Source organism: Protomyctophum bolini (assembly GCF_963924005.1).
Source record: "Protomyctophum bolini genome assembly, chromosome: 16".
Lineage (NCBI taxonomy): Eukaryota > Metazoa > Chordata > Actinopteri > Myctophiformes > Myctophidae > Protomyctophum > Protomyctophum bolini.
In genome coordinates this window covers 6,042,160-6,065,987 of record NC_137877.1, presented here as the reverse complement: position 1 = coordinate 6,065,987, position 23,828 = coordinate 6,042,160, and the positions used below count along the sequence as shown (strand labels likewise).

Below are 23,828 nucleotides of genomic sequence, written 5' to 3'. Positions count from 1 at the left end.
ACGGCGCGCTATAGTATGCCGTACGATATGGGCTATAGCCCATGGTCCAAAATGATGAGAAACGAGGCTAACTTTTTTTTTCAAAATTTCAAAAAACATGGGCTATAACCTTTCGTTTTTGTCATTTCGTCATTTTTTTCAAATCCTCAAAAATGATGAAAAACGGCACGCTATAGTATGCCGTACGATATGGGCTATAGCCCATGGTCCAAAATGATGAGAAACGAGGCTAACTTTTTTTTTCAAAATTTCAAAAAACATGGGCTATAACACATCGTTTTTGTCATTTCGTCATTTTTTTCAAATCCTCAAAAATGATGAAAAACGGCGCGCTATAGTATGCCGTACGATATGGGCTATAGCCCATGGTCCAAAATGATGAGAAACGAGGCTAACTTTTTTTTTCAAAATTTCAAAAAACATGGGCTATAACCCATCGTTTTTGTCATTTCGTCATTCTTTTTCAAATCCTCAAAAATGATGAAAAACGGCGTGCCATAGTATGCCGTACGATATGGGCTATAGCCCACGGTGCAAAATGATGAGAAACGAGGCTAACTTTTTTTTTCAAAATTTCAAAAAACATGGGCTATAACCCATCGTTTTTTTCATTTTTTCATTTTTTTCAAATCCTCAAAAATGATGAAAAACGGCGCGCTATAGTATGCCGTACGATATGGGCTATAGCCCATGGTACAAAATGATGAGAAACGGAAATTGCGGAAATTGCCGAAATGGAAATTGCGAAATTGCGGAAAAAACACTCCGCAAATTTAGCCGTTATACAATGACAGCTATGAGCAGCATATAATTGTGTATTGCTCATGGCTATACGGTTGCGTCAAAACCAGTTAAAGCGGGTTGTGTATTATGTATATTTATCTGCTGTTATGGAAACACAACAGTACTGCAGTACATTCTTGTGTTTCTACCAGCATTCTGAGAGGACATAAGTGAACGAGCACTGGAGACACTAATAGAACAAAATTTAAATATGTATACAACATAGTAGGAAGGAAGTGAATGTAGGATTTCCATTTTGTCCATTTGCATTATGTACAGTTTTCAGTTGGAGTGACAGATTCAAAGACTTCAAAGTAAAGTAAGTGGTTCCCAACTGCTTTCCACTGCAGTATGTTGCAGCGTGAGCTCGAGGCCCTCATGACATTTTATGCAATGAACAGGTCGTAAGAAACAAAAGAAAAAAATACATTAACCTGCAAAAAGAAAGCCAAACATTATAGTTAATATAATAGGCAGCTCCTCTTGGAGAATTACACTATGCTCCATGTGTCATTTAGTAGGCCTATATATAATCAAGTGTGCCTTCAATCAATTTATGCATATTGTGTAAGTTTAGACATGGACAGTGTACATGTGCCAGCATGTGTGTGGAGGATGATCACTGACAGAGACACTTGCCAATGCTTTAATGATCCATACTCAGTCTATCCCATGGGGGTCGGCAACCTCTTTCACTTGAAGTGCTGTTTTTATTTTCTTGATAGTTAGTGTGCCATCTCAACATTATGTTGAATTATGACCATTCGCCATAAACATAACATTTCTTTCTTCTTCCTGACTATTTTCTTTCACATCAGGACATTGTAATGATCATTATTAAAACCCGCATTATCTCCCAGACTTTGAATGAATGTGGAATTGTGGCAGGATTTGCATGCATTTGAGAGAGCTTAATTTAATGTTATTTTAAAAAGAAAAATCCTCTCTCGCACACTTATGCCAGTGTGCCTGTGATCACCCTTCACTGTGGCAATGTTGGCACACCCATGCCTAAGGTTGCCTACCGCTGCTCTATCCAACAAGTCCTGTACTGCCATCTTTTGGTGGTTTGTGTGTACTGGACCCACAGCCCAGTCATTTCTCAGACGAGCCATTACCACCGCTCATTAGGACTTCCAGTTTTCTTCCATCATGTTCTTGATTGATTCCTATACTGTGGCTGGTGGACAGACCTCTGTCTTGATAGCTGCCCTTGGTGTTGGGAAAGTAAACTAATTGAACTGCAACATAGTGTATAGAACCACTACCTCGGTAGAGTAGTTTAACGGACATGGATCAATCATAACATCTCAATGGAATCATCCTTTGTGAAATCAATGTCAAGGCTGGCCTGGGCCTATAGCTATAGCCTGTGAACACATTGTCAATACTTTTTCTCTTATAGATGAAGGTCATATTCCACAGGCGTCACATTGAAGAGTGAAGACACATGGCGCACTGCATGTTTGTGCGTCATCTAGTAGTACAACGATGGCTCGTCCCCGCTGACGTAAAGAGACATTGGTAATTTGTTGCGATTGCTCATTGGTAAGAGCAGGGTAAAAATCTATATCTCACACGCCTCGGGTCAACCTGCAGCTGGCTTGGTTGGCGCCCACTGTTTTTGGCAGCACATTTTGATTTTAGCTTTAGTCATAGTCTCTTGAATAGTTCATAGTGGTTAGTTTTAGTCACATTTTAGTCACCTGGAATGTCTAGTCTAGTTTTAGTCGACTAAATATCATAGGATTTTAGTCGACTAAATCTACAGTTGATTTAGTCGACTAAAATGTATTTTGGCGGGCCTTGATCCCGTCGTAATGACGTCGCAGGCAGGGCGCTTGCAGATCGGCTATTTGCAGCATGCAAACCAAGTGTAAAATGACTTATACTGGATATCCACTATAGTCCCTTCCCGAGAGTTTATTTGTTGATGAAATTGTCAGTATATTTAGTCTTAGTTTTAGTCATCATAGATTCATAGCTTAGTTTTCATTTAGTTTTTGTCAGTGGAGAAAGGTAACCTGACGCTGCCAGATCCAAAAAGCTTGCTACACAAATTTGTTTCACAGCTTATTTGGATCTGGGATCGCGGAAGCAAATTCGATGACGGGGCTGTTCCTTTTTTTCAAGATACATGGTAGATGATTGGATGGGAGCGTCTGTCTATCACCGTGTGGGCGTGTAAACACAACCAATCATATCGACGTGTCTATATACCGTCACATCCGCATCCCGCCTTTAGCTCACGCTGATTGGTTCGGTACGAAGCAGATCTGACTCAGGGCTCAACTCCGTCAGAGATCCCAGATGAGTGTTGTGTTGGGGAATATGTTTCCGCAATACCGCCCTCATCTGGCAGCGTCAGGTTAGGAGAAAGGTAGTCGACGAACAATTTGCCTTAGTTTTAGTCGACGGAAAAAAACACTGTTTGGCACCGTGTAGCCTACCTGCCCACCAATGCAGAATTCGGAGGTTAGAATCCACCGCAACGCATCTGGCTTTGAGCGTCTTTCTGTACAAACAATTATTGGCCTGTCAGTCAGCACGTGTTGGGCAGGAGTAGGTGTGATATGTCACATGATGTCACGATGACCTTGGGGCTTGCCTGGGGGTAGAAAAGCAGTAGAAGCAGGCTTTATTTACAGATTGGGCATGTCATTAAAACTCCCTCGGCGCCATTGCCTCCGATTAGTGTCAATTAATTATTAAAGATTAAAATGTTCAACATTTTTCAAAAACAGCAGATCTACAAGTTGTGAGTTTGTGGATCAGCTAAGCATTTTTGGTACAACTGGAAAGGTGTCTTATCAAATCCCCCAAAAAACAAAACAGCGATGAATCACAACATAACAGCAACAGATTTTGACCCCCAAGAACATATTGTTTAAAGTATTCTGCAAAAAACTTTTATTGAACAAAAGTATTTCAATTCTTACCATGTTGTCGGTGGTACAGTACCATATAGCTGGATCAGAACGATTCATTTATGCAGCCGATCTCATTTTGAATATATACATACAGTGGAAATAAGAATTAAATAACAATGTTCAATAACATTCAGAATGATATATCATGTCTTATAAAAGCTGAGAACCCCATGATCCGATACTCTCATTGGTAAACAGAAGCACATAGCCAAAGGAAACAAAACCAAATGAATAAACAAAGGTTTGGTAAGACTAGAATAAATCTTGTTTTTTTTTATACGGCATTCATAAAGCAGAAGTAAACTGAAGACTTTGTTTTATACAACTTTTAAAGACAGAACATCAATGAAAATATGCTTTCAACTTGCTTTGAATCAGCATTGTTTTTTGTTACAGCCAAAAGTGTTGGACTGGTTTAAATTAACTAATTGCTGAGAAACTTGGTTGGTTTATGAATGTATTATTATAATAACATAGGCCTACAGCTTACGATTATGCCTGTTCTTAATACTCTGTTCTCAGGGTCTACTTATAACTAAAGAGAGTCATTGCTATTCCTCTTCTTCGCATCATAGCAATACTTTCAAAAATGTATGCGTTTGATAAATATGAAATCAAGAGGTAATTTTGTGTGTTTGCAGGAGGATATTGCGATGAGCAATTCTACATACTAAGCCATTTCATTTCATATCCGAGCGTTCAGATTAGTCCGTGAACTCAACATATATTATTAAACAAAATAAGCTGGGCCAGGAAGGCTATACCAAAGGTAGGCTTTTCCGTTTTGAAATAACGCCTCAACTCTTTTACATCCGAAGTGTTGGAGAATTATTGGAATTATTTGTTATTGGAGACATATTGGAATAGAAAAGTACCTGTGAGTTTGAATGCGTACAGTTCATTATTGTGGAGCTAAAACGGACAAATGGCAGTGCAGCGAGTGGGGAGGTGGGTGGTGGCACATTTGGTTGGTTGACAGACATTCAAACCGTCTGTGGACATCAGAGTCCTCCTCCTTTGTAGCTAGAATATATTAAATATTAAGCCATACATTTAAAACAATCACTCAAAGGATCAAGAAAGACCGGTTTGAAGGGGAAAAAAACAATATAAGAGAGGAGGAAATAAATACTAGGAAGACAAGTCTGGATAGAGGAGGGGTAGATATCACGTGGACGAATGACGACACTTGGGATTAAAATGTGTGTGCGCGTGCGTGCGCGCGCAGGGGGGTATTACGGTCACTTTGTGAAATCACCGGTGGATGATTGTTCCCTTCAGAGATGGTTAGATTACAGCATAAAAGTGGGTGCCTGGTGGCTCAGCCAGGTGCACAGATTATGCTCCCTGTGAGCTCAAGGACCTGGGGTTAAAATCCGAGCTCCATCTTTTCTCACATGTATCTCCTCTCTCTGTCCTAGGTTTCCCCCGTCTCTCCACCCAGGTAGCCAAGAGAGAGAGTTACGACACTCCCATAGACTATTCCTATCATATTCCTATGATATACATTATTTTCTATAATGTATTGTTCAAAATCAACTCACGACTTGATTTGGAGTTTGTTTGGGGCGTGCTTAGAGATAAGAACAAGAAGAATGCACAAGTATCTCTTGCCATCGGGTGACCAATATTTCCGAACACTAACTGTACAGTTTCAAACATTGAAACCTCATGATGGGTGTTGATGAGGCACATGTGATGCATGGCCCATGTGATCACGGCGAGATTGTCATAACTCTCCGCTTCAACGTTAAACAAGGAATAACAACGCCCCAAATTAAATCTTAAAAAAAAAGGGTTTCAAAAATAATAAAAACACTTTAGTTGAACAAGAATGGAACAAAATACACGCCGGGCAACAATGACAGGAATAACACGAGACAATATAATCTACGGTCCTCCGCCAGAGCACATCCTCTCTCTCAAAATGTTCTCAACACTTGTCCTGGTTGTCCTTATGCCTGGTGGTTTAACAACAATGCTTTAGCGTGTGTGTGTGCGTGTGTGTGTGCGTGTGTGCGTAGGCTAAAAGTCGCGGTGACCCCACAAAACAAGACCTTAAACATTTTTCCGTTAGCAGCTGATGTGCTCACTGACATACTGTAGTTAGCCTCTCACACCAAGACATAAAGAGGGGCTTGGATATGTTGTGCGCCTTAATGAAGGTGTTTTTGAGCATCTTGCTCACACATTGCTTGCCGTCTTGGGGATTCTGGGCTCTATGGCTACAGATAATTTCACCTAATAATTATAAATCCTGAAACAGTAGATGAGAGTGTGGGACGATATCAGCCCCTCCCGTGCTACTGCAAGGCTTGCATTAAGACAGGTAGTGTACAGTAATCTGTGTATGCGCGCGTCATACAAGCATGTTCCAGTGTTGGTGTGTGTGTGTGTGTGTGTGTGTGTGTGTGTGTGTGTGTGGGAGTCACAGTAGCCCTTTGACCAAATACAGCTTGTCACCGTGTTCACTGGTGAAAATAGGAGCTTTCTTGTAGTGCTCCACCAGCTCGTCCATGGAGCTGAAGCGGCGCTGGCCGATACAGTACACTCCCTCCGTCTGCTGCACCTTGAAGTGCTTGTTCTTCCCTGGCGCCTTCAGAGAGACCGAAAAGTCATTGGGCTGAAAGAGAGAGAGAGAGAGAGAGAGAGAGAGAGAGAGAGAGAGAGAGAGAGAGAGAGAGAGAGAGAGAGAGAGAGAGAGAGAGACACACACAGAAGGGTTACAAATGACAAGAGAACTGTGAAGTTTTATGGTTGTACATGCTGCTGTGTAACAGCAGATGGCAGTATACTACAGTGAGTGATGGTCTGTAAACAAAGTCTGTCTCTTTGGTGGCAAAAAGCTTTCCATTCAATGGACAGCGGAGTAACTTTAAATAACAATAATCTATTCAGCCTGTACTCATGAGCTGCACTTTTAATATATATTTTGTGGTTATCTTGCTGCTCTTTTAACCTTGTTCTCTAAAGCACAGTGTAACCCTGGTTCAGCTATACAAATAAATAAATACACTTTCATCATTAACCCATTCTGGGTGGTAACCCCTTTTGGTGTTTTAAGCATTATGTTATACTTTAGCTATTGAAAAATAGCAGATCTACAAGCTCATAGCTTGTGTAGGTCAGCTATTTTTGAAAAATCGTGAAAATCTTGGAATATATATTCTTTCAGAGCGAACTTTTTTTTAAAACTCAAATCTTTGCTTCTGAGGGGTTCCTGGAATCACATATTTTCAGATGGGGGGTCGGTGGCCGATTACACATCATTTTTGGGGTCCTGAAATATTGAGCATCACGGATACAGAAACATAGGTTTCATTTCAGAAAACTTGTCTCACTCACCGATGACTCGCTGTCCCGTATGAGGAAGTCTCCCTCCTCGGCCCTCTGGTTGAGAACGCTCTCGGCCTGGTGTCGGGTGATGTTGCCGTAATACCAGTCCCTCTCGGCGAACTTCCCCGAGCGCGCCGGCCCCAGCGCCGCGTGGCTCTGGGGGGACCCGGGCACGGACGACGGAGCCATGCCGCCGTGGCCCTCGTTCAGCACCACCACATAGTTCTTGGGCACCAGGCCCACCAGGCCCTGCGAGTTCTTACAGCGCCACCACTCGGGGTCGTTCTCCGGCTTCTCCACCACCTCCATCACCTCGCCCTTCTCAAAGTTCAGCTCCTCCTCCGTCACCGAGCTGAAGGGGTAGAGAGTCTGAACGAGCTGCAGCGGCCCACCGCCACCGCCGCCGCCGCGCCCGTTGGCCAGAGGCCCCGGGTCCCCCCCGTGGCCCGCCCGGGGCCCGCCTGGGTGGTCTTCCTCCCTCCCGTCGTCCGTCGGCCCGCCGCCGCCGCCCGGCTCCTCCTCCTGCACGTAGTTGGAGGGGAACCAGCCCACGCGCCCCGCCTGGCTGCCCCGCCACCAGCCGTCGCTGCACTTCTCCATCACCACCACCCGGGAGCCCTTCAGCAGGGTCAGCTCGTCCTCCCTCTCTGCGGCGTAGGCGAACTTGACCACGGCGGGAACGCTGAGGTCGTAGACTCTCTCGGTGGCTCCTCCTCCTCCTCCGTCTCCTCCCCCTCTGCCATTGGACGGGTACTCCGTGTCCGAGCTGGGCGTCGGGGAAGCATCGCGGGCACTCGTCTTCCTCTTGGTCTTTCCCAAGCCTGAGATTATCGGAGATAATCGGGGAGGGACAAATGCAGATGGAAAGAGTCAACTTAATAAATCAGTGAGCGCAGACAGACTACATGTTCTACAATCACCAGTGTGTGAGTTTCTACTATTATACATCTTTGTTACTAAGGCTATGCATGCTATCATAGAGCAGGGTGTCCAAAGTGGGGCCTGCATGCGAGGCCAAATGCGGGGACGAATTTTATATGGCCCCCGCAGCTTCGTACCTGAACATGAATAAAGTGACGTTGTTTAACGTTGGTTACTACAATAATCAGATAGGACTTTTCTGTTTGGATGTATGGGCTGTCCAGAAAGTAAGTTATGTTTTTTTGCCACTCAGTAGGCATTCTTGCATAAGTTCCGGGTACGATGACGATGTCACGTGTATACCCTCTCATTCATTGTATTATGAACAGTATGGGACATTTTTACATTATAGTTTTTTAACCTGGGCATTTTCCCAGAGTATAATTTATCAGTGTTCCTTGTATTTCTTTCTTCTTCTTTTTTTTACCTTACTCGTTACATTTGGTAATGTGAAATAATAAGGCTGAAAAAAGGCAGAATTATACTTTTTGTTTTTTGTGGCCCCGTTTGACCAACGTTTAGACACACCTTCTATAGAGGGAATGTGCGTGACGTGATCATCAGACCCGGGAAGTTACGCAGGAATGCCTACTGAGTGGCCAAAAGAAACTACTTTCTGGCCTTGACAGCCCATGCATCCAAACAGAAAAGTCCAATCTGATTGCATTAACCCATTTTGGACTGAGGTCGATTAAAAAAAAAAAGGCTTCTAAATCCTAATAGTTTTCTGAAAAACCCATTTCTATGTCAGTTGTGCTCAACCTTTTTCATGTCAAGGACTTTCATGTCAACAATTATCTCTATTGGGCCATGGACCCCCCATCTGAAAATATGTAGTTCCAGGGACCCCCCCAGAAGCCAACATTTTAGTTAAAAATGTTCACTCTGAAATATGTATTCAAAGATTTGCGCCACATTTTCACGACTTTTGAAAAATAGCAGACCTACAGTACAAGCTCGTAGAGCGCCACTCAGTGGCGTGCTATGTGCTTGTAGATCCGCTATTTTTCAATAGCTAAAGTATAACATAATGCTTAGAACACCAAAAAGGGGTTCCCGCCCCAAAATGGCTTAAACAACGTTAAACTCACTTCACTTTACTTTCATAAGTTTATGCATACGTGTGGTCGTGTGCATACCCTCTATTGACACGTAAACACTCAGATTGATGGATAAGTATACATCGAAAATCACAGGAAATCAATCACCAGCTACAACAACTATCAGCAGGACTTTATAGGATTTATAAAGTCAGTGAGAGGTTCTGGTGAATGAATCAGCAGATGATGAACAAGCACAGAAAGGTCTGAGTCTCTGCGTGCTTCCACAAACGGAAGCAAACGGATGGTTATTGGGGCAGCAATCCAATTGAGGAGCTGCACTAAATAGGGACAGAGGACATACTTAGAGAACGATTCCCCGGAGGAGGACTGCAGAAGAGACATTCCTGCCAAATATAGCCGGGAGAAAAGTACATCATGGCCATCATTTTGGGAATCCAGTGCTCATTATAACTCCTTGTTCCATCTGTATAATCTCCGCGCTCTTATACTGCAAATCTCTGCTAATCAAAGGGCTGAAAATAGGTTGTTGGAACTAACTTGGTAGACAGACAGGGGTGGGGAAAAAGTGGAGCAGCTGATACTGACAAGCAAGCCACGGGATCAAAGGTGCTTCCTTCCCTATACCTATACCACTCCAACAACACAACAAAGGCGTCATTAAAAAAACACACACACACGTCACACACATCCCACTCGGAGACAACAAAGGCGTCTGTTTAAAACACACAGAGCTTTGGAGGCCACGTGGGAGTCCTACCAGGGCCAACTACAACATCACACAGAAACTAGTTTTTCACCTGTCAAATGGAAGAACGTGCAAAGCAGACTAAGTAAGAAACGATTGCCGCAGACAACGCACAAAGTGAACGTACTGGAGCCAGCGTGAGCTGCTGTAGCACCTACACGCACAAATGCACACACACACACACTCACACACACACACGCGCAGTCGCGCACACACACGCACACAAGCCATTTCATCACATGTAGTACTTAGACTACTAGTCACATCAATGAAGATGGTTTAAAAGGAAAAAAAACATGAAAAAGATGAGAATAATGAGGGAGTTGAAAAGAGAGCGATAAGAGGACAGGAATACTGATCAGGTACAACATAGACCTTGGTGATCTGCATTAGCTCATAGTCATATCATTTGAGACTTGTACAGAATATCATATCCAGGAGCCAGGCTGAAAGGCCATGGGTTCGAAAACAGAGATGTCACTGCGGGTAGCAGACATGCACTCCCTTAAGCCCTCATCAACTCAGCAAAAGCATGCACGCCGTGCACACACACACGCACACGCACGCCTACATTATCCCGTCCCACACCTTCACGTTCACTCCCCAACCTTCACCTATCTCTTCACCATGCGGACATATAGCATGTTATTCAATAAGCAACAGTCCCTTGGGCTCCACCACACGCAGGTCTCCAATGATGCATGTAAAGATCTGGAGAACTTAAGTTCTGGGTCAGAGGCTCCTGGCTGAAGTGAGTCTTCCTATACCAAACATACCATACCAGCATACCCATTGCATTGGGAGCTATGAAATGTGTTCAGTAGTTGGAAGTAAGCCATGCATGCACTACCGATATCTCAACGGCATGATGTACAAGAGCACTTAGGACTCAATGAAATGGAAGATGGACTGTATGGGGTTGGTTTTATCCTCGTGTCATGCAGGGCTGCCCTGTGGTGGTACCGTTCTACACAAACATCTGCCACGTTAAGTTCTCTATCTTCTAGCCCATTCTGTCTGGGAACCCCTTTTGGTGTTTTTAGCATTACGTTTTACTTTAGCTATTGAAAAATAGCAGATCTACAAGCTCATAGCTTGTGGTCTGCCATTTTTGAAAAATCATGAAAATGTGGCACAAATCTTTGAATGTATATTCTTTCAGAGCGAACGTTTGCCAAAAAAAATGGCAACTAAAAAATACGGGGAAGCAGCTTTTTGCTTCTACGGGCCGTCGGCATGGAACAAGCTCCCACTGTACCTTCGTCAGGCAGCCTCTGTAGACATTTTTAAAGCTCAGCTCAAGACCCACTTCTACAACATTGCTTTTAATTGATCTTTTATTTTTTATTTTTGTTATTCATGTCCTCACTGTATTGCATTACTGCTTGTTTTTAATGTTGTTGCCTTGCTTTTCTTTTATTCTCCATTTTTCTGTAAAGCACTTTGAGCTGCATTTCATGTCATGAAAAGGTGCTATACAAATAAAGTTTTATTATTATTATTAACTCAAATCTTTGCTTCTGCTTTCAGATGGGGGTCGGACGCCAATTACATATAATTTGTGGGGTCCTCGACATGAAATATTGAGCACCACTGAATATAGAAACATAGGTATTTCAGAAAACTGTCACGCTTTAGAAGAATTCTTTAAAATTTCCGACGTCAGGCCTAAATGGGCTAGTCTACAGGGCCGTACGGAAACCACTGGAAGTGCTCAAAGTTCACAAAATACGCCAACATAATTTGCAGCATATCCTGTTGACATAATGTGCATGCGAGTGTGTGACAGTCTTTTAAAAATATTTTTTGAGATCATTACAGGCCTGTAATGAAGGCCTTGCGTTATAGATGGATTGTTCACAAACTGGTTGACGATACAATCTATCTATAGTTCAGAAACGCATCCCAAAAGGGAATCCCAGAGATACTTCAAAGATATGGATCTATGGATCATTGTGCCAGACAGTACAAGGAATCCGATTTTTCTTCCTGCTTCATATTCTCTGATACAGTAGAACCCTCACACCTTATGTGGATACACTACGTCAGTACAAAGTGAAAGGAGTCAAACAGGCACTAGTGTGTACTATAGGACGGTAGGACGCTTGTTGAATATCTTTAACTCAAGAGAACAGCGTGCATCCATTTACAATTGAACTCTGCCTTGACTGGGGAGTGGAGACGCACATTATTGCAAGATAAATGAAAAAACTAGCATTGAAAATACGGACATTATTGACCATTTGACATCTGTATTCCACACTAGTGACTGAATTAAGTCAAGATCCATCAGATTCTTCTGTTCTTTTTACGATCCAATAACTCCCATTAGATGACCTTGCCGGGACAGGACTTTAACCCATTCTGACCTGAGATCAGATTCATACGAGGTTTCCACTGGACACACACTAGTCTGATTGACCCATTCTGACCTGAGATCAGATTCTAAAAAAGTCAGTCGTTCTTCGATTTTTCAAAAATAGCAGACCTACGCGCGCTATGAGCTTGTAGATCTGCTATTTTTCAATAGCTAAAGCATGACATGATGCTAACACCAAAATGGGTGCCCGCCCAGAATGGGTTAAGGCCCTGACACTTAAAGTGTCAGATGCTCGTGTCATCAAATGTGCCGAGGAGCTGCAATCATTGATGATTTTCTTAGCAATTATCTTGTCGATGACTTTTTTCGATTTACTGAATAATCTACAAGAGTGTTTTGATATTTTAGTCATTTTATTTATATCAACAAATCAAAAATGTTTCAATCGATTCCACACCGGAGTTGTAAAATGGGTGCAGCCAGAAACCTTGTCTGATGCATCTTTCGGTTCCATTTTGGAGATTTGACACGCAAGCACAGACCCAACTAAGATGGTAGCAGGTCTCATTGAAAATGAACTATAGTAATCCTGGTCTCTAAACTGCCTCCCCCTGGCCAGCCGGGGCGCCTGATGGAGGGGAAAGGAACTGGTTGGAATAACGTGTTCCTTCCACGCGCTACGACCCAACCAGGGAAACTCCCCCCTGTCAGGTGTAAAGGAGCAACTTGGACACTCGGGCATGAAGGGAGCATGAGTTAAGTCCGTTGCTCTCCCCAGGTTGGTGGAGGGTGTGTAGAGCCCAGGATCACAGTAGATGATTGGCACAGGGGTGAAAAATGGGTTACAAAATCGTGGGATAAAAAAGATATTAGGAAAAAAAAGAAAATTAACTATAGGCACGGTTTATCGCTCCCCGTTTCAAAGGTCCTTAAGACCGTTTAAAAAAGGAAAGACAATGTGAACAATGTGACACAACAAGCGTCACTCGTGCTCTCACGTCAATGATTCTTTTTTGTGGGTCAGGGCCTTTAGACCTATTTAGACATCGCCTCATCAGCTAAATGTTCTCACCCGCTGGATTTAATCAGGCTTTTTTAACAATGAAAAATGGAGTGCTAAAGATTGAAACAGAACTAGGCCATAATGTGCTACTAGTCAATAATATGTGACGTGGTCGGGGAGGACAGATGGATAATCCATCATTCCAGCGCTGCCATTAGTGCCAGCGACTCTTCTTCTGATCATCAATCTAGCAGAGAATATACAGTACAGTAACAAACGGAGAGAGGCCAAAGACAGTGACAAAGAGCGCAGAAAAGACGGGTATTGGCCAGTGGTGGAAAAAAGTTTACTACTCAATTGTTTGTTTTACTTAAGTAAAAGTATCAATAATGAAATTTAGAACTAATTCGTTACAAGTGAAAGTATACAGAATTGAAAATGTACTTGAGTAAAAGTATCGGCATCAAAATGTACTTAAAGTATAAAAGTTAAAGTATTCATATTGCAGAATGTCACATTTCACAAATTCAAAATGTGTAGAAAATCTATTGAAAATAGCCGCATTTCGAGCTTGTAGATCGGCTATTTTCAAATGGCCCCGATATGTAAGTGGTCGCCAAAATCGCCAAAGTAACTAGTAACTAAAGTTACTCAAATACTTGCAGTGAAGTAAAAAAGTACAAATGTGGGCTCCGAGATGTAGTGGAGTAGAAGTAAAAGCACTGGAAATTACAGTACAAACTACAAATACCTCAAAATTGTACTAAAAAGTACAGTACTTAAGTAAAAGCACTTGGTTTATTTCCTCCACTGGTATTGGCCTGGGGTTGGGGGCCGGGGCCGAGGTGAGAGAGAGAGAGAGAGAGACACGCTGGTCCTGTCAAAACAGACACGCTGCTCAAGTGAAGGGAACGGTGGCAGGCGGTGCCATGCCATGCCATGCCATGCCATGCCATGCTGTTGGCACACATTGTCTGGTATAGACGTTTCCCCCCCGAGGGGAGTCGAGAGGAAATCAGTGTGTCAGAAGCAGAATACTGTACTCCCTCTGTCGTCCCTCATCTCTCTCTCCTTTTCTCTCTCTCCCCTTCTCATTGTCCTCTTTTCACTGGCCTCGACTTCCTTCCTTAATCCAAATATGACCTCTATTTGGAGAAAAAAAATCACTAGCCTGATTGAATTTTGCCTGGCGTCTCTTTGCCCGTTTGTTTCTTTCTTCTCTTGCAATTTTCTCGTTCTCCGTTTGCTGACAACAAGAGTTGGCCCAATTGCAAGTGGCCCAAAAAAAATAAAATCAATGACCATTCCCCCCCCCCCCCCCTCAGCTCTTTTTTCCTCCCGTTCTCATTCTTGTCGTAGGAAAGCAGACGTTCTTGAGCATTTCTAATCATCTGTTAAAAAATAGGTATTGACACGGACAACCCTGCACTGCACCGCGGTAATCCCTTCTTCTCCAACATAGTTTAAATTAAGTGGAGTTTAATCCATTTCACCCTCAGCTGATTTCAGCTCGTGACACTTCTGTCACTCAGTCCGGCTACATCTACTATTATTCAAGTGATTCAGACAGACAGACAGACAGACAGACAGACAGACAGACAGACAGACAGACTTCATGGTTTCATCTTGCTTAACCCATTCTGACCTGAGATCAGATTCATATGAGGTTTCCACTGGACACACACTGGTCTGATTAACCCATTCTGACCTGAGATCAGATTATATAAAAATGTCAGTCGTTCTTCGATTTTTCAAAAATAGCAGACCTACAAGCTCGTAGCGCGCCACTCGGTGGCGCGCTATGAGCTTGTAGATCTGATATTTTTCAATAGCTAAAGCATAACATGATGCCAACACCAAAATGGGTTCCCGGTCAGAATGGGTTAGTGTGTACCCCCAATAAGGTTATAAGTTTGAAATCCAGGGTACACGGACGACAGACAGACAGACAGACAGACAGACAGACAGACAGACAGACAGACAGACAGACAGACAGACAGACAGACAGACAGACTGACTTCATGGTTTCATCTTGCTTAATTCATGGTTTCGTCCTCAGGCTCAGAGTAGTAGTTTTTGTATTGACTTTCGTTGCAAATGTACCCATTATTCCACATACTGTGAAATACATCAGTCAATCAATCAAACCAGGGCCACATTGAGAAGGGAGAAACGGCAAGGTTGAATTGAATCTAAATATTCTCCTGGAATACTTTTTCAATAATATATAAACACATATTTGTGAAAACCTTTGGGAGTCACTTAAAGGCATAATATTCTTCACCCAATATGCAAATTGCTTTTTAACCCATTCTGAACGGGAACCCATTTTGGTGTTAGCATCATGTTATGCTTTAGCTATTGAAAAATAGCAGATCTACAAGCTCATAGCGCGCCACCGAGTGGCGCGCTACGAGCTTGTAGGTCTGCTATTTTTTTTTTATCGAAGAACGACTGACATTTTTAGAATCTGATCTCAGGTCAGAATGGGTTAATCAGACCAGTGTGTGTCCAGTGGAAACCTCGTATGAATCTGATCTCAGGTCAGAATGGGTTAACGACCACGTCTATCTCCTCCAGAAGGTGAAAGGTTGAGGGGGAGTAGCAGCAACGTTGGAACAACTGAACAGGAAGAGGGGAAAACGAGGCTCCGAAATAAGTAACGATCCCGACGAGAAAAACAAACCACCTCTTCCCCCCTCGGACAAAACACCGACACAGAAACATTTCTCTTCTTCTTACCCAGTGTGTCTTTGATGTTCTTCACCAGCGAGGCCTTCTTCAGGCTGTTCTTGCGCTCCACATAGTTGGAGGGGACGTAGCCCGTCTGGTTGTAGCCGTTGCGGACGCGCCACCACGTCTTGGAGTCGTCCAGCAGGAAGAGACGCTCGTTCTTGCGGATGTCAAGCTCCTGGTCCTGCTGAGCGGTGTAGTCCCACTTGGCTACAACAATCACCTCCTCCGTCATCTTTCATGGAGTCTCCCCTGCAGGCGGGAAAACACCAGGAAGAATGGTCGCGTTAACCCCATTTAGGACAGACGTCAAAAAAAAAAAAAAAAAAAGTCTTCTAAAAATATATATACCGGTATATATATATTCAAAAGTTTGTGTCGCATTTTCACTTTTATCAAAAAATAGCAGACCTACAAGCTCGTAGCGCGCCACTCGGTGGCACGCTATGAGCTTGTAGATCTGAATAAAGAAATCTTTTAGGTCTACTTTACAAATATTTACAGTTTACAAGTATAACTACCACAATCAACATACATTGATTAACCCATTTAGACCTGAGCTCGATTCTCCAAAAGTCTTCTAAATCATGACAGTTATGAAAAATCTATGTTTCTATGTCAGTCAGTGGTTCTCAAACATTTCCATGTCAAGGACCCACAGAATGATGTCTGTGTAGCGACCCCCCATCTGAAAATGTGTTGTTCCAGGGGCCACCCCAGAAGCAAATATATGAGTTACAACGTCTGTGAAAGAATACATATTCAAAGATTTGCACACGTTTTCACAAATTTTCAAAAACTAACAGACCAACAAGCTCCAAAAGATCTACAAGCTCATAGCGCGGCACCGAGTGACGCGCTATAAGAGCTATTTTTCAACAGCTAAAGTATAATATAATGCTTAAAACACCAAATGGGGTTCCCGCCCAGAATGGGTTAAAGATGAATTATTACCAACAAACGTTCTAAATACCATAAACATGAATAAAGTAACCGGCTCACTGAACACATGCTCCTCCCCCACATGCTCTGAGACTAGTCATGAGAGAAGCCAATGAGGCAGAGGAGTCAGTAAGGCTGAAATCAAATGTGGGAAATGTGGCACGCAACTACTGTACATACTGTACCTCAATACAGGCCAGGTTAGCTTGATAAGGCAAATATGTAACATTTCAGTGCAGAGCTGTCAACTCTCATGCATTGAGTGAGTTGACAAATGACCCTATGGCCCCCCCACCTACCCACCCACCCACACGAGAGAGAGAGAGAGAGAAAAGGGAGCCGCCATGGGTTAGAAAACAAGAGATGTGGGCCTGGGCCGCGGTCGAGTGGTCCAGGCACCTGCTGGGGCTGGTAATGCAGCCCTGGCGATGTGTTGCGGGTTCGAGTCCCGGTCCCGACGATCTTTGCCGCATGTCTTCCCCCCCCCCCCCCCCATCTCTCTCCCCCTTTCCTGTCATAATACTGTAAAAACCTATCAATAGAAACAAAACAAAAATAATCTTTAAAAAAAAGAAAACAGAGATGTACATTGTGCAGCCACTGCGGGTAGCCCGTGCACGCACGCACGCACACACACACACACACACACACACACACACACACGCACAACCCCAAACATGTGCAAATGTATCCAGTAACGTTAATGCTCGTTCCTTTGAATTTGACCAGAAGTCAGGCGAGCAACTTGAGCTACATTTACAGAGAGATTCCATACATACACCCCAGTAGTGTCACTCTCAACCTACAGATGGTATGTCTTTGGAGTTTGATAGATGGACAAATCGACATCAAATGCACAACACCTTGTTTGCCACCTCGACGGCTGCATGTGGTGATCCTTCGATATAAAGGCTTATTGATTAATCTGGCGCTCTATAAATTAACTGCAGTCCAATAGTGCTGCGTTCGCAACAGCGGCACAAATGTCACACAGAGCTTGGCCAATCCGCAAAGCCCATGGGTTGGGGTTGGCCCATAATAAAGTCAAGCAGGCTGGATGCCCAAATATGGCATGTAGAAAGATTAGTGGAGAACATTCTGAAGCTTGAGACCAGAGACGTCATCGTTCAGACTGCTCTTTATCTTTATTTAAGGCAGGCCATAAGAATATGTTTTGCCCCTCTGTGTGTGTATACATATACAGTATGTTTATGTGTGGTATGACACATTAATAAATTATCGGGAAGGTTTGATCTAGTCTGCCGTACTTCTGTCCTGTCAAAACGTTTTGATAGGAGAACCGATGGCATGAAAAACATCAGAGCAATCTAGCCTATGTTTAGAACACTGCAAAGCTCACAGACTGGAAAACAAGTAAATGAAGGAAGGAAGTTTGGTTAATATGAGAGAGATTATCTGGAATGATACAGAGTACACAGACTGAAGAAAGCCATTGTTTGTTTTTGTTTTACTGGACACCATAAATCTTGTCTAATTACTACCAATAAAACGAACCGATTGCGCATCCGATCTGAAGAGAATAGAGAGCAATACAAAGCCCTACTATTGTGGGATGTGGTCAATTCTGGAACATTTTTACTTTAGACTTTGCTTCCCAGGGGAAATTCCTTTCCAAATCACTGTACATATTAAATAACCGTTCACAGTTCAACAGAATAATAATAATAACATAAAACATATACAGACAAAAGTATACAAAGTGAGTCCTGGTGTTTAACCCATTTTGCGCGGGAACCCCTTTTGGTGTTTTAGCATTATGTTATACTTTAGATATTGAAAAATAGCAGATCTACAAGCTCTATGAACTTCTAGGTCTGCTTTTTTTTTTTTTTTATATTCGTGAAAATGTGCCGCAAATCTTTGAATATTCTTTCAGAATTTCTGTTTTTTTAACTCAAATCTTTGCTTCTGGAGGGGTCCCTGCCTGGAACAACATATTTTCAGATGGGAGTCCGCGGCATATTACATATAATCTGTTGGGGTCCTTGACATGAAATATTGAGAACCATATCATAACAATCATACGGTTTTTCAGAAATAAATGACAAAATGACAAAATCGAAGTCAGGCCTAAATGGGTTAACCCATTCTGACCGGCATTTTGGTTTAGCATCATGTTATGCTTTAGCTATTGAAAAATAGCAGACCTACAAGCTCATAGCGCGCCACCGAGTGGCGCGCTACGAGCTTGTAGGTCTGCTATTTTTGAAAAATTGAAGAACGACTGACATTTTTAGAATCTGATCTCGGGTCAGAATGGGTTAATCAAGACCAGTGTGTGTCCAGTGGAAAACCTCGTATGAATCTGATCTCAGGTCAGAATGGGTTAAGGTAGCTATGCCAGAAGGTATCAGGCTTTTCCCAAAGCGAGCCCTTTCTCCCCCTCAGTGTCCTAAACTTGCACCCTTACACCATAAATACCCTGGCCCGACCCCGACAACCAAAGAGCACTCGCCGAAGTGGACATGTTTAATGCATCCTTTCCTTTCAACCTGAAACCAGGGTGCAATTGCATCAGCGTACCTTTTACAGAGGTATGAAGGTCTTTACACCATGTTCAATCATTCATGAATAATGTATCATGTGCATAGCAATGCGACGATTAACTATTCATTGTGTTCCAGGCGTGTGTACTATAAACACCTGCTGAGTGAAACACCCTTAACTGGCCTGCGGGTAGGGAAAAGAATACTTTAAACAATTAAAACCTTTGTCGTTTTAGATAGCACAAGCACAAAGCTGCGAGCTTGTAGTGTGTGTGTGTGTGTGTGTGTGTGTGTGTGTGTGTGTGTGTGTGTGTGTGTGTGTGTGTGTGTGTGTGACTGTGTGTGTGTGTGTACTACAAAGACTGAGCATTCCAGAGTAGAATGTAACAGACACACTGTATGAAAACGGGATGCCAGAGATCACACGTCGCTTCCTTTCTCATATTGTCAACTGCACTTTGTTCTTTAACGAGGGGGCATAAGAGTAAAGCCTGGCCACAAAAGAGAATTATGCCTCGTGAGAAGTGCAAGCCTCCCAAATTACACCATAATAAAAGATTCCATTACCGCAGTGAAGATTCATATCTTCTCTGCAGATAATATTGGGAACACTTTGAGGCATTGGGCGTATTTTTTTTTCATTAGAGCAGATATTAAATTCCACTTCAATTAGGGCCAGGGACACAGAGACGGCAGCGCACTTGACAGGGAGGAGAAATTGCAGTTGATCACCGATAGCAGATACTGTAATAAGCTACACTGACAAAACGGAATCAGATTTGTGTCACACGACAGGAGAACATCTCACAAATATATTATGTCTTCTTTCCATATCTACAAACTAGTACGCACAGCTCAGAAGGAGAAAAAAAAACGACGGAATGCTGCGTTGCTGAATGCGCCCATGCTTGTAGTCACTAAAGCTGTCAAACTGGATTCCCTCACAGGCTGGGACAGGGACAGCAGGCGAGGTGAGACAGCGGAGAAGAAGGGAATTGTACAACATGCCACCGGAAGAGGCGAGGCGAGGTGTGGTTAACAATAACTCCATTTGTGTTTCACGGAGCATTATTTATAGGCAACTCTTTCCATTTCAAATTTGACAGTGCCAGCAATAGCGTCCCAGGAAAGAATCCAGATAAGTTCAACTCAGTGCATAATATTCCAAACAGGTCCCAATGTTCAGTCAGGCTGGACCGTTTCTTTGTAAAGTACACATGAAGTAGAACTGGAGAAGATCTTTACGGGGACATGTCGACTGTCCCCCGTGGTATGTGAGCAACGAGCATGTGGCTTCTATCTGCCTCAGGGCCAGCAGGGCCAGAATAGATTGCAACGAGCCAAAATGCCAATTTAATTTCCCCTTTATATTTATCATTTCATTCTAATATAACTCTTTCCTCATAAAATTCCATCTTCCACCCTACCATCTGCCCATGTCTCTGAGATGTTAATCAGCGATTTAACAGATGAGTCGTATCATGTATTTCGTATGCTCCCATCATTGCCAGAGTGTCCCCCTCCCCGCCACCCCCACTCCTCTGTCGCCCTGACAACCATGCTCATTAGGGAGAGTGATGGGAATGCCACCGAGAGAACAGGATCAATCCTCCTCCTGTGTGCATCGACACATGCCAGAGTGCCACGCACGCCATCAGTCTTACACAGCACGCACCGATGGTCTGCCAACACGCCATCACTGTCAGTCTACAGAAATCAGTTAGGAGAGAGCCTTGTATAAACAACTGCTGTAGTAACAGTCTGCGAGGCTTACTCCAGCGTGAGTCATTTAAGCTATGGGCCATAAATGGGTTCATTAAATGGTATGTTTTAGAATCAAAGGGTCTTTAAAATCAATTAGCTCCACCTGCTGTATTGATCGGGGGCCACAGGAAGACATAAGGCGTAAAAAATGGCAAGAGATTGCATTTTAAGAAAAGATTTGTGTATATTGTGCAAGCCCACCCAACCGGATCCACCCCCCTGTGGGTGTGGGTGGGTGTGCATGTGCACACAAGCCCGCCCCAAGATATGGGAGGAAAGGGGGTTAAAAACGGAATAGTGGGAGCGCTTGTGCTCCCTGTGACCCTCCATTCTGAGAGTGTTAAGAGAAGAATGGAGGATCCCACAGACTGCTGAGTGGGACTAGGCCAGCACTTCACAGCTCCCTTCACTGAGGTGGGAAGGGGAGGGGGGGGGGCTCAGAGGCTCTTTTAGCACAAAAGAGAAGAGATGGTAAAAGGAGGATTATGAAAAAAGAGAAAAGAAAAAAAGTCTGGCAGAGCTTTCCGTTTTTGGCATTCAGGTCAACCCCGGCCAGATCAACCAATAGGAGAATGTTTTCCACCCCTCTCAATCAACTCCCTTCATTCCAGCCGTTCAGCACGTTTAAGGGAGAGGAACCGTTTTACCCCCTATGAGCACCACTGAGTGTCTGCAGCTTTTTGAGCAACCTCAAGAGGTCGGAAACATAAGGAAATGCACCCCTGGCATGCTAGTATAGTGCATCCCATTTGGTTGACAGTGAATGGGTGTCTGTGATCAGGAGAGGCCTAATAGACCTCTCTAAATGCTCTGGCTCTCTAAACACAGGCCAGAGACTGAATGAGCAAGCCTAATGGAGGACAAAATATATATCGAGGCAGCATTGTAAATGCAGTCGGTCTGTCTGTGTTAACGTCATGCACTTCTGCTGTGAACACGTCTCAAACAAATGCATCGCCAACAGAGCAAAAACTAAAACTAAAATTGGTGAGTGACAGATCTAATTGTCGACATCATAAAACAGGGATGCTTTTCCATATAACAAAATCTCTCGCATTGCAGAGAGGGCGTGGTGTGCGCGAGCGTTCCTTTGCAGCTCATCTCTGGCTTCCTGATGACAGAGATGGTGGTTTGCTTTTCTTCTGTGTCGGGGTGGAAAATGGGTACCATGCGTGCGTGCAAGAATATCCTCAAAGGGACCAGGATAAAAAACATCAATAGGCTCCCCGATACTCAAAAACCTCTCGAGGAGGTCTTGGGGAAAGACCTCAAGCTGTTCCTTTTTCCACTGCCGGCTCAGAAATAGACCGAGGAGATGAGTTCAGCTACCGGCGCACTCCCACAGACCACAGAATTAGATCCAGGCCTGCTATCATCCCTCGCCACATGACTACGCAGTGGAGGATAGGGCAGCGCTCCGTTTAGAAAAAGATTCTCATTCTGCTGTGCAGAGCCTTCCAACTAAACCCCGACGAGACCAAGGATAGGACAGACAGTCAGACACACAACTATTTTGTATATGAGCCGAATTAAAACAGTTTAACCAATTCGGATGTCTGCGGTTCGAGCACGCACTCGCCTTTAATCTATTTATTGTTCATGGCAAAAACACAGAAGGTCCAGAGCGAGCAAACATCCAGTTTGGATTACATGGGCCAGAAATTAGGAATTCCTTTCTGCCCCCATTCCTAATTTCCTATGCACAGATTTCTCTTTCAAAGCAACTTCTCACTTTCATTTTCGGACTCATGGAGTGAATCTCCATGACTACACTATACGTGTTGGTGGGTGGTCCTGGCTTCAATGGCAGACCCTTTATTACAAGACCGGTCATAATTACATAATTGACCATTCGCAATTATTTGAGGTAATAGCAATTATTTTGTCATAATCATTCCATGTTGAAAAGATTTCTGATCTACTCACTACGCGAGTGACGCGTTGTAAGGTTTTTCTGCAATTGTTTTGAACCTTTTCTTGTATAAAATTAATAAATGTCAGTAATCTCTTGACATCGTCATATCTTCCCTGTGTATCTTCCCCAATGTAATTTTGTATCCGTTATGTTCCAATGTTCAATGCCAAAAACACAATTAAATCATTATCAATTGTCAACTTCAATGTTTAATCGTGACAGCCTGATTTATCCCATGCATTCCACTCTTGTTTTCTAGAATGCATCAACACTCATCATTCGATATTCCTTTTCTTTCTGCTGTTCAATTCGGGACATATAATACGGTTTATTTCATTGGGCCGTTTGACTGTCAAGGGTTCAGCCTCCAGGAAGAAACCCTAAATACAAGGTTAATACACCATTGCACATAAAAACGACTCCAGGGTGTCTAATGAAGTACTGTCACCTCATAGACACGTGGAAAACTGGTAAAATGTTACTTTGGGAAGACCAGGCCACGCAGTTCCGCCGGCTGTACGCCCGGGGCGAGTTGGTCTGGTATTCGCTTGAGTTCCAACCTACTTGTCTCCAAGTTGTTCTCCAACATTTTCTCTTATAACAGAGCTGTGCTGCTGGTTCATCACACAGTCGAATCTCAAATAGCATGCTCTCTCTGGTTCATTACCATATAGCTTTGTAGTTTTCATTTTTCTATCCATTGTGCATCACTTGTTCATAAAAGAAAAGTGTGTTCTATTTCCTTAGGTGATAGCCTGTTACTCGTCTCCTCCCGGCTCTGTGGTATTAAAGCAAAACAAACTGATGCAGCCTGTAGTAGTAAAACAATGGCTTTGATGTGCGGTCCTATTTGTTTATCTCCGGA

General features: G+C 43.3%; 1 protein-coding gene across 1 annotated transcript in view; it reads right to left on the bottom strand.

Moving 5' to 3' along the window:
- Positions 1-3,723: 3,723 nt before the first annotated feature.
- nck2a (NCK adaptor protein 2a) overlaps positions 3,724-23,828 on the bottom strand; it is a 51,909-nt gene continuing 31,804 nt past the window's right edge. The window contains exons 2-4 of the mRNA XM_080785486.1: positions 15,845-16,087; positions 7,059-7,870; positions 3,724-6,336 (exon numbers count right to left, since the gene is read on the bottom strand). Of these exons, the coding sequence (XP_080641612.1) occupies positions 6,142-6,336; positions 7,059-7,870; positions 15,845-16,070 (1,233 nt within the window). The 5' untranslated portion in view covers positions 16,071-16,087 and the 3' untranslated portion in view covers positions 3,724-6,141. The remainder of the gene's footprint in view (positions 6,337-7,058; positions 7,871-15,844; positions 16,088-23,828) is intronic.